The 11,274-nt window shown below is 32.3% G+C and overlaps 1 protein-coding gene across 1 annotated transcript; it reads left to right on the top strand.

Moving 5' to 3' along the window:
- The first annotated feature begins 243 nt into the window (after positions 1 to 243).
- On the top strand, positions 244 to 7,881 carry LOC140050250 (uncharacterized). The gene is made up of 8 exons (XM_072095364.1): positions 244 to 249; positions 463 to 679; positions 2,758 to 2,802; positions 2,898 to 2,942; positions 5,245 to 5,289; positions 5,744 to 6,268; positions 6,929 to 6,973; positions 7,629 to 7,881. Exons 1-8 carry the CDS (start codon positions 244 to 246, stop codon positions 7,652 to 7,654), a joined length of 954 nt encoding a protein of 317 aa, XP_071951465.1. The 3' UTR covers positions 7,655 to 7,881.
- Positions 7,882 to 11,274: the final 3,393 nt, after the last annotated feature.

Genomic DNA, 11,274 nt, shown 5'->3' with positions numbered 1-11,274 from the left:
TAACTATTTAGTATTGTAAATTTTAAAAATGTGTGCTACATTGTCAGGCCCGTAGCCAGGGAGGTTTTTTGGGAGTCCCCCTTTTGCACGAAACCCCTTATACCAGCGAACACACCCCCCCTCCCCCTGAAAAACAAAGGCTCCACTTCCAAAATCGTGCAATTAATTATCAATTATAGAATGCTGTAGTGTACTAGGCCTATATAATTTATTTGCATAACTCAGATTTTAGTTGGTAAAAAAATGTCTGTAAGCTGATTAAAACAACCGAAATTGCTTGAGAGAGAGCCAAAGCTTCCAGCAGGGGCCTTCAGCCCCTGAACCCCGACCGGGGGCCCTCACTGCGCTCGCAAAATAATTGGTGTCAAGAAAACCCCCCTCTGATGCATTCTGGCTACGGGCCTGATTGTTTATGTGTTAATTGCATGTTTTTGGAAATTAACCTTCAATTTGTATCCTTAGGTTTTGTTAACGATCCAGAAGTCATTTGAACCTTCTAAAGATGGTGGTAGAAGAGGGATTCAATATGAGAGATGCATACTTTGTGATGTATGTAGTGATACATCAGAACAGAAGCACATTCAAAATCTTGGTGATTTCCACGCCGAGAAGTTGACATGCTCCAAAACTGGCACGTATATGAGTATGGATGTTACACGTTACAAGCGGCTATTTGAAGGTAAGAGTAACAAAAGAGACAATTGTATTTTCATTCATTTTTATTACCCCTATAGTAAAGAGTGTGAAACAATTAGAGAGTCAGTTAGAAACTGCTAAACAAGATTAGGATAACTTACGCTTCAAATGTACAATAATATACAAATAATGAATATTTATGAGTTGGATGGTGAGAATATTTCACGAGTTGAAAGATTGACTGCTCTAATTTTAACGAGGCAGAGCCGAAATTCAATTTATCCATCGCTAATCATTGACAAATGCTAGGCCATGAAGGTAGGCCATTCAAAAAGGCAGTGCTCCAAATTTGAACACGAAGTAGAACATTTATAGACGGCGCTCAGAACAAGTAGATTTTCAAACCCAATCAGTCACGTGTTGCAGAAATTCTCAAATTGTTTGCAAAAAGCTGAAAGTGCGTTTTTTTTGCTTTATTTTATTTATACTTTATACGTCAGATCACCAAAGTTAAGCAACGTTGGGCCTGGTTAGAGCTTGGATGGGAGACCATCTGGGAATACTGGGTGCTGTATATGGAGTTTGGGTCCCGTTAGGCATTTGAAATCAGCACTGCTGACTCTTATGGCAGCCCCTGCATCTAGTATCTGCCTCAGACGTATTGGCCCATGCCTTTCATCTGGTCAAGGTGGGCACTGGCCTCAATATGACCATACTCTATGTAGCATGTTTAAATACATGCCTATAAAATAAAGGAAGAGCATCTTTTTGAAAATCTCATTTTGATCATTCTAGGCAGTGGTGAAGACGACAAAAAATGAGTGATAATAATCATTACTCTCTCTAAAATTATTTTAACACAAAAAAATATGATCATTAAAGACTACAAACAGTACTACTAATTTGAACAGAAAAAGTTTAATTAAATGTAAATCTTGATGTTTTTAGCTAACTTTCTCCCAATACATTTTTCTTAGCATTGATTTCATTAATGGTTAACACTAGGTTATTAATTCAAGTTTTATCCATACAGTAATTCATTTAGTCTGGATTCTATAAAATCAGATTTTTCAAAATAAAGATCATTATTAAATAGTTTGAAACCAAAAACTTGCTACAAAATTGAGATTCATTAATATCACATCCATGGTGGGGCTGAGGGAGTAGACTATTTATATTTGTTTCATTACGTTGGTCCAGCTGGGTAGCTGGGCCGCGGTTTGGCCCTGGGAACCGGATTTTAGGCAGTAAAATAAAAAGTTTGCGGAACGCTGACCTAATAAATGCTAACCAAAACTGGCTATACCCTTGTGTATTCTTACTTTGACTGTGCAATGTCTCTTGAAAATATAAATGTTACAAATGAAACCCACTTAGATATAAAAAAGAGTAAACATGGTAATTTATACTGTAACGCCTAAGTTAGAAAGTCTTGTTATTTTAAGCTACATGAATACATAAATTATGTCACTTGTTTATTGTGGTAATTATTATAATGTAAATTCAAATCAAATTTGTAAAACTTCTAACATTATTTAATACAATAATAATTTAAAATAGCATATTTTGAGATATTTACACTAAAGTAGTATAATGTGTATATGAACCAAACTTAATAGAGAACTTAGATTTTATTTTTTATTTTATTTTATTCAATTTTCAGGCACAACAATACATGACAACACAGCGGTGCAGCACCCTGAGGATTGCCATGAGTGCAAAGCACTATCGAGATGGCTCTCCATATACTGCACTAGAACATATAAGACAAACATATACACAAGATGCTCTACATAGACAAAGACTTATTATGAAGTCTTTGGGAGTGGAGTTGTAAATTGTCATGAGAAAAAAACCCTGACATATGACTTGAACCCAAGACCCTTAGATTGGTAGCCAAGCATCATAACCACCAAGCCACAGCTCCATTCCTAATGTAATTACCTAGGACCAACACATATCGTGTTGTTGGTCATCCAAATAATTTCATTGATAGGTCATCTATAGTAATTTGGTTTTTTGCAGGAAAAAATTATGTTAATTGTAAAAAATGTTATATAGTAATAGTATTCATCAACATGGATATTGTAATTACTGTTTTAAAATACTTTCTTTTAAAAGGTAAACGATCAAGAAGTGAAGCCGGACCATCAAGCAATGCAGAAAGTATGTTTTATAGTCAATAGGGTAGTGGTGTCAATTTTCTACTCAAATTATGCAATAATTTTTATTACACAATTACAAACACAATTTTTTTATAGGTAAACGATCAAGAAGTGAAGCTGGATCATCAAGCAATCCAGAAAGTATGTTTTATTTCAATATAGGGTTGGGGTGCCAATATTCTAATTGATTTGGCCGATGAGGACATCACCTTTTTAAAACTGAAATGGATTTCCTATAATTTATGCTACTGCAGTAATACAATTTCCTACAAACACATAATTTAGAAAGTTCTGTTAGTGTATCAAAGTACACCTGCTGTCAAAATGTATTACCATCTTTACAGAATATTACCAAAACCCTTACAGCCCAATGACAAACCATAAATGCATAGGAAATGCTGTAAATGTGAACAACAAGGTTGTGGGTACAGTATTAGGTTAAGAAATGTCAAGTTTAAAAGTTTGATCACCTTCTGCTATCAGAGGAATCAATTTCAACAAGAGCAACTCAATGTCTTGCATATCACATCAACAATTTAGTAATAAATCAGTTCATGAGCAGTGTACCAACACTAACATCCTTCATTCATTATCAGTGGTTATGTTCAATTTAATAATGATTATTTTTTTTATAATATGTATTTCACCATTAAAAAGAAAAGATATCTTTTAAATTTAGTTCAAGCTTGGGTATGTTGCCTTTTCTTATGCATAACTCATTTTAAATATATCGTTTATAAACTCTTAATACTCTGCTAGCATCAAGAGACTACAAACAGTACCACTACAATACTATAAACAGAAGATGTGTAAATCTTTTCACAGTATATTCCTTATGGCCAGGAATCGATGTGGTTATGTTTTCACGATGCGCAATAAAAAATTACGCGGTGTACGCACGATTTAACGAAATCACGTTTGTAATCATATCTTCACAACCATGAATCACAATTAAATAAAATTTGGTACTCATAAATTTCAGGGCATAAATCATCATATGGCAATACAATTATGTGTGTAGCGCATGTAACGCATGCGTACGCGCGCTTAAAATTTTCAAACATTTATTTTCGATGAAATAAGAGTACGTTTCAGGCAATTCTAAGCGTTTACAAAATTGCCATGAGTGCGCAGATTTTTGCGTTAAATGTTATTGCGCACTCTTTTTGCCCGATTTCTGTTTTCTTGACTTACTTTTCCACTCGAAAATACGTTATACGAGCACGTCAAAAGTGACGGGCTACGCACGTGTAAATTAAAAAAATATAAATGTTTTTAAACATTCAACATTTTTAAACATGTTCAGTAATTTCAGTCAGTTGGTAGGTTGGTCGGTCGGTCGGTAAACACTAATGAGCACGCGACTGCAGCCATCTATATGGCCTTTATTATAGCATTGATTGCATTAATGGTTAACGATATAAGTTTTATCCATACTGTAAATCATTAAAAATAAAGATTACTGTTAAAGACACTAGACCTGCAATTTTTGACGTTTTGTAAAAATAATGCATTATATAACTTTAAAAACATTAAACCAGGTCGTTTCTTGTCTTAAATGTACGGAAATAATTTGAAACCAAAAACTTGTCACAAAATTGAGATTCATTAATATAACAGTTTTTTTGTGTTTGTAACTAAAATTATGTCTATTACTTAATAAATAATAACGAAAACTGGATAATTACCTTGTGTATTCTCACTTTGACTATACAATGTTTCTTACAAATATAAATGTTACAAATAAGGCCCATATAAAAAGAGAGTAAACATGGTAATTTATACTGTATTGTTATAGGTAAACAAGTAAAGCTGGACCATCCAGCAATGCAGAAAGTATGTTTTATTTCAATGGAGTGGGGGATCTTAATATTCTACTTATTTAGGCAATCAATTACAAACAAATTTCCAACAAACATAAGTTAGAAAGTCACTTGGTTATTGTGGTAACATCATTTATTATAATCTAAATTAAATCAAATTTGTACAACTTCTAACATTATTTAATACAATAATAATTAATAATAATTACCAATAGCATATAATTTCAGTGATAGTTCATCTGTAGTAGTGTAACCCTTCAATACACAATAAGACATAACGTCCGAGGGCGGCAGATAGAGAGATTAAGAAAGATAATGAAATTGAGCACATGTAGTCATAAATGTTCAGTGAGAATAAAGCCATTCAAAGTATTGAAGTGTTTATATTCATAGTCGGAGTCCGGAACATAACATATAGAATTAACAATATATCATATGTTATATTGGTGCCGTGACCAGGATTCTTGTAAATTACATCGACAAGATTAGGCCTACATCGAATCGCTGTAACCTGACTCCAAGAACATTAAAAAATGTTATTAATTGTAAAAAATGTATATAGTAATAGTATTCATCAACATGTATATTGTAATTACTGTCCTAAAATACTTTCTTTTTAGGTAAACAATCAAGAAGTGAAGCTGGATCATCAAGCAATGCAGAAAGTATGTTTATTTCAATAGGATTGGGGTGCCAATAATATTCTAATTGATTTGTGCAATGAGGATGTCACCTTCTTAACTGAATTTGATTTCCTACAATTTAAGCTAATACAATTTCCGACAAACACATAATTTAGGCATAGAATTTGCAGATAGTATTCATTTTTAGTTTAGTTTTTAAACTTATACTACTGCAATGTCTAGTGGAATTTAATATTCAACAATATTTGAAAGCTTTATTGATGACTGCAATATTTCATTAGCAGTTTCATTGTATAAATTTAAGATTATATCATTGCAACATGTATTACACTCTATTCCTATAAAGTTACCATTACCATAGTTTTAAATTCTGACAAAAGTTTTAGAAAATTTTTGTTTGATCATAATATTAATTTTTATACTTATTCTTAGCCTGTAATAGTATTTTAAATATATGTTTTTTTTATTTTCATAGACATTCCTGATCCTAACTTTGAACTTATTAAAGTAAACTGTTCAGAGTGGTATGATCATCGTTCTTTGCTCAATAAACTGAAACTTTTGTATAAAGATCTCCTGCCAACTGGTGTGTTAGATGAAGCATCTAACACAACTGAGCTACTAAATTCCTTAATGGACAGAGAACATCTAACAAGCCATGACTTAACTTTGTTTTATGAAACCATAAAAGTAACAGAACAATTTGGATTGGCAAGAAAAATTAAAGAGAAAATCGGAGCCTTCCCAAATGTTAGGGATATTGTAATTTCAAAGTTGACTCCACACAGACTGATGTTGGTAGAGTTTGGAGATAGTCTAACCAATAAAGATATGCAGAAAATGAATACACATTTTAATGAAGCAAAACAGAATTATGAGGATAAATGGCATTTGATTATGGACCTTGAGGAAAAAAACAAAATTTGTGAGGAAGATATGCAACCATTTATTGACAGCATAAAGCTCCTACAACTTATAAGGCCTGTCCAAGTTCTAAAAGGTATTGCGCAAATCTTAACATAATCTATATAGCTGTGGAATTTACATCATACAATGAGAAGATCTGTGATGTTTTTAAATACTAAACAATTATTTTTTTTATGTTCCAATGCATTCGTATATATATTCAAATTCAATGACGCACAAACAAATAACACAAATTTTACTTATTTGTACTTTATAATGTAAAATGTATGTGAACTTAATATACAAAACACACCTCACAACTACTACAGTATGAGATAACACATTGATACACCTAATTTTTTCAATGACACCATTGAACATGGTTGCAACCCATAGTGTCTTTGGCTTAAATAATGTGTAGCCTAACATTTACTTCTTCAATTTAGTATATTTAGATTAATTTGTAATTAAGTATACACCTATTTCATAATTTAATAACAATGATATAACTGTAGTTTGATTTATGTTCTGATGTGGTACTTTAGTGAATGATTTCAATGCCATTTTGCAACTTGTATTACAGTTTGGTCGGGAGTTTGGTTCTTTAAAGTTAAAGAACCAAACTACATCTTAAAATTTTATGTTGTTGATTAATTCAAAATGTCTCTTAGAAGTTTAAAAAAAATGTTGTATAGTTCGTACTATTCATCAACATGGATATTGTAATTACTGTCCTAAAATACTTTCTTTTTAGGTAAACGATCAAGAAGTAAAGCTGGACCATCAAGCAATGCAGAAAGTATGTTTATAGTCAATAGGGTAGTGGTGTCAATTTTCTACTCAAATTATGCAATAATTTTTATTACACAATTACAAACACAATTTCCAACACATAAATTAGAAATTTCTGAGTTGGGGGAGGAGCCCTTCCACTTATTTAGACTTTTATTGCAGAATTGTAATTCCTAGTTCACATTAATATTTATTAATTGTGAGTTACAGTTCTTATTTGATTGTATTGAGGCATTTTATAGACTGTTTACAGTATGGTATATACAGATACATCTAACTCATGGGCGAAAATATCAGGGGTGGATTGCAATAAAGGTCTTAAGCCTACTCTTAGAATAGGCTTAAGACCCCATGAAACCCTTGGCAACGATGGTCTTAGATTTAAGACCATTGCAATATGAAGTCAATGCTGTGGTCTTAGATTATACGCCGTCTCCAGGCATTCCTATAAGCTAGCCACGCGATGCGAGCGCACAGATACCTAGGCCAGCAGTAAATTTTATGGCAAAATTTAATTATTGAATTAAAAAATTAAGTTATTGTTTGAGTATTTTAATAAAAAAAAACTTTTTTCCATTTCTTATATTTTTCAAATTTATCATAAATTTATATATATAAAACAAAAAACAAAAACATAGCAATTTGTCTTTACTTTGTTGTAGAATTATCAGCCCCTGGACTTCAATGAATTGTTAACAGTATCTAAAAGGTGTGACGAACATTCCCAAAGAAATTTAAACAAGATGAAACTGGTAATCAGCAAGTTCAAGAGTGGGAAACAAGATGAATGAATTCATTAAGAGACTTGATGAAAAGAAAATGATTATTGAAGTTAATGCATTGATGATTTTAGATAATTTATTTCCATTCCTTCAATGACCCAAGTTAGACTACACAAACCAACTGTGGTGTTGGTAGTCTGTGAGTACAGCTTACCTGCAGTGGCGGCTATGAGTGCTCACTGGGTAAACCCAGGGTCACTGGAGCTTATGGGGCCCAGAGGAAAAATGGGCATTAAAATATGCCAAAAAGGCTTAAAACGTCCAAGGCCTCCAGCATTGGAAGTTGGCCGAGGACCACTTAGGTTTCCTAAACCAGGGGCCTCAGCCCTCTGCATTATGCCACTGCTTACCTGGATAGCCCCTCAATCCCCGAAGAGTGGAAAATATTACAAGAATTCTAACATAAATAACCATATCAACCCCTATTAGGGTATAGTTCATTCAACATTGCACTCTAATGAGACACACCTACCTCAGATTGTCATCATTTCTTTTAACACTGTTGTGTGTGTACATCAACAAGAAACGAACTGAAGAATTCCTGAGTGGAAAAAATATTATCTTAATAATCATTAATTTAAAATTTGTGCATATTATATTTTTGTATGATGTTTTAATTGGTTTTGTTTTTATGTCAATTTTAGTATAGGCCTATTAGTTTTATATCTTTTTTTTGTTGCACCTTTTGTAAACTCATAAGATTTTCAACTTTTGTTGCATTTTGAGTGTTATACCAAATAAAAAAAAAAAAAAAAAAAAGACCTATAAATAATGTTTAGGCTAAATAAAACCGTAGAGCAACCACTAATATATCACTGCAGTCACGGTGCTAAAATCCCTGAAATATTGAGCAACCATTTGTTACCAACTGAGCCTTACTAAAATCTATCACAAACTTTCTTAAAGTTACATTTAAGTATGGCTTGGCAGAGTTAAGTACATTCTCATGAATTGTATTTAACTTAATTTGAGCTTTGAGCATTAATAGTCTTAATTTAATAGTCCTAGCTATCTTTCCCCCACTTTCTAAACATTCTGGTTGCAGCTTATATTATAATATAATCTCATGCTGTATTTATTCTATTATATGTAACCTGAATTGTTCTTTTAACCCGGACTACTATATCTTTCTTATTCATTTGCTTGATATTTTTATCCAGTGGCTATGACCTTAAATTTGCTTATTTTGAGCTATTCTGCACTTCCATTGTACTCTTTTCCTAATATGTATCACGCATGGCACTACAATAACAATGACTTAAAATTTATATTAGAAAATCACTAAACCTCAAACTAATTAATAAGATAAGATAATGAAGCTAAGTGTCGTACTCTGTTATCACGCTAGTGAAATACATGAATTAGTACAGGCTTTGCTATCAGTGATTCGTTGAAAATCGATATTTTATGGTGTTCCCTAAAATAGAAATTAAGAGATACGTTTCAAGCCGTTATTCTAGGCTAGAAAAAGACTGACTAGGATAGAAACCGATACGTTCCTAGAATTCATCAATGGAACTACTAAAAAACAAAGATAACGAAGCTAAGTGTCGTACTCTGTTATCAGGCTAGTGAAATACATGAATTAGTACAGGCTTTGCCATCAAGGATTCGTTGAAAATCGATATTTTAGGGTGTTCTCTAAAATAGAAATTAAGTGATACGTTTCAAGCCGCTATTCTAGGGTGTTCCCTAAAATAGAAATTAAGAGATACGTTTCAAGCCGTTATTCTAGGCTAGAAAAAGACTAACTAGAATAGAAACCGATACGTTCTTAGAATTCCCCAGTTGAACTACTAAGAAACAAAGATAATAAAGCTATTAAGTGTCGTACTCTGTTATCACGCTAGTGAAATACATGAATTAGTACAGGCTTTGCTATCAAGGATTCGTTGAAAATCGATATTTTATGGTGTTCCCTAAAATAGAAATTAAGAGATACGTTTCAAGCCGTTATTCTAGGCTAGAAAAAGACTGACTAGGATAGAAACCGATACGTTCCTAGAATTCATCAATGGAACTACTAAAAAACAAAGATAACGAAGCTAAGTGTCGTACTCTGTTATCACGCTAGTGAAATACATGAATTAGTACAGGCTTTGCTATCAAGGATTCATTGAAAATCGATATTTTAGGGTGTTCCCTAAAATAGAAAATAAGAGATACGTTTCAAGCCATTATTCTAGGCTAGAAAAAGACTGACAAGAATAGAAACCGATACGTTGAGATACGTTATCCTAGTGTTACACTAGGATAGAAATAGGACTTTACTTTGTTAGGCATGTGTGTTAGGGTCCGTAGGATGCTATAGTACCACCACCAGTCTGAATGTGTTAAATGTAGGGGTCCCACCTCAGTGACCCAAGTTAGATCTTACGTTATGTTCTAATCCTTCTGCAAGACATAAGTAATTTATGTTAGACCTTCTTGATATACAATAATAATAATAGTAGGCATAACACTCGGAGGATTTTATAGGATTTTGATAAACCATTCCATAATAGAAGCTAAATCTGCTCAACCATTTGAATAGAATAATTTTGGTGGTTTTGTGAATATGCTGTCAACTTCAGTATTGAATTATCTTATGGCGGGATCTGTCCACTTATTTGTATAAAGTTGTTTATAAGGGAAGTTGGCTCTGTTTTTTTTTTATAACGATAGCCAGTTGAAATATAATTCCCCACCATTGGAGGGGGGGTGGGGGGTGGTATTTTGGAGAATTGGTTCAACCATTTGTATAGGAGTAATTTGTTAGAGAACATTGCTGAACCATTGGTATAAAGTTATAAGGCAAATTGCGTATTAGAGATTACATTATGAATCAAACATTTACACTCTACTGATTGGTTGAAAGTTTCACATGATTAAATAAATTTTAGATTATTGTTTAAATAGTAAATACTATTATATAAATGACGTCACATGACTACTAATGCACATTCAGCATTTTTTGTAATTGAAAACCAACCAGTAGAGTGCGCCATTTGTTGTGCTTAGCTGTAAAAATCCGAGCACCACATTCTTAAACTGGAGCCTTATTTTGACATTTGATTCAAGGTGGAAGTGACGAATAAATTGAATAAAAGTTTACTTTAGAACAGTAGGTGTGTTTAAATGTTTTATTCATAATATAAAAACAAATATATATTGGTTGCCTTCCTATTTATATTGTAGATTTATGCATCAAGATTTACCATCTTGTCAGTATATGTTTATCTTGGGTCATAGTTTATGGAACCAAAGTACACTCAACTGCTCTACATGTTAAAATATATATATATTTGTATTTTACATATTTGATTTTGTTTATTATGTAACCCAGGTTACTTTCCTATCTCAAGTCTTATTTTTGTATTTACTTTTTGTTAATTTAATGTTTTTTTTTTGTATATTTGTAAATTTGATTGGCTATAAATAAATAAGGATAACAAAGTTATATTTTTGTAAATAAAAGTGAAAAAATGAATACATTTTGCGTATGTTTTATCACGGTTTATATAACTAAAAAATACAGTAAATTGTA

This window comes from Antedon mediterranea, chromosome 1 (genome assembly GCF_964355755.1).
Source record: "Antedon mediterranea chromosome 1, ecAntMedi1.1, whole genome shotgun sequence".
Lineage (NCBI taxonomy): Eukaryota > Metazoa > Echinodermata > Crinoidea > Comatulida > Antedonidae > Antedon > Antedon mediterranea.
The sequence above is the reverse complement of the archived record's forward strand: the minus strand, read 5'-3'. Positions and strand labels throughout refer to the sequence as shown.

Excerpts from the sequence above, each read along its gene's own strand:
- LOC140050250 (XM_072095364.1), top strand. Across the intron at positions 6,269-6,928 it reads GCCTGTCCAAGTTCTAAAAG|GTAAACGATCAAGAAGTAAA; the intron begins GTATTGCGCAAA and ends CTTTCTTTTTAG. Across the intron at positions 6,974-7,628 it reads ACCATCAAGCAATGCAGAAA|AATTATCAGCCCCTGGACTT; the intron begins GTATGTTTATAG and ends ACTTTGTTGTAG.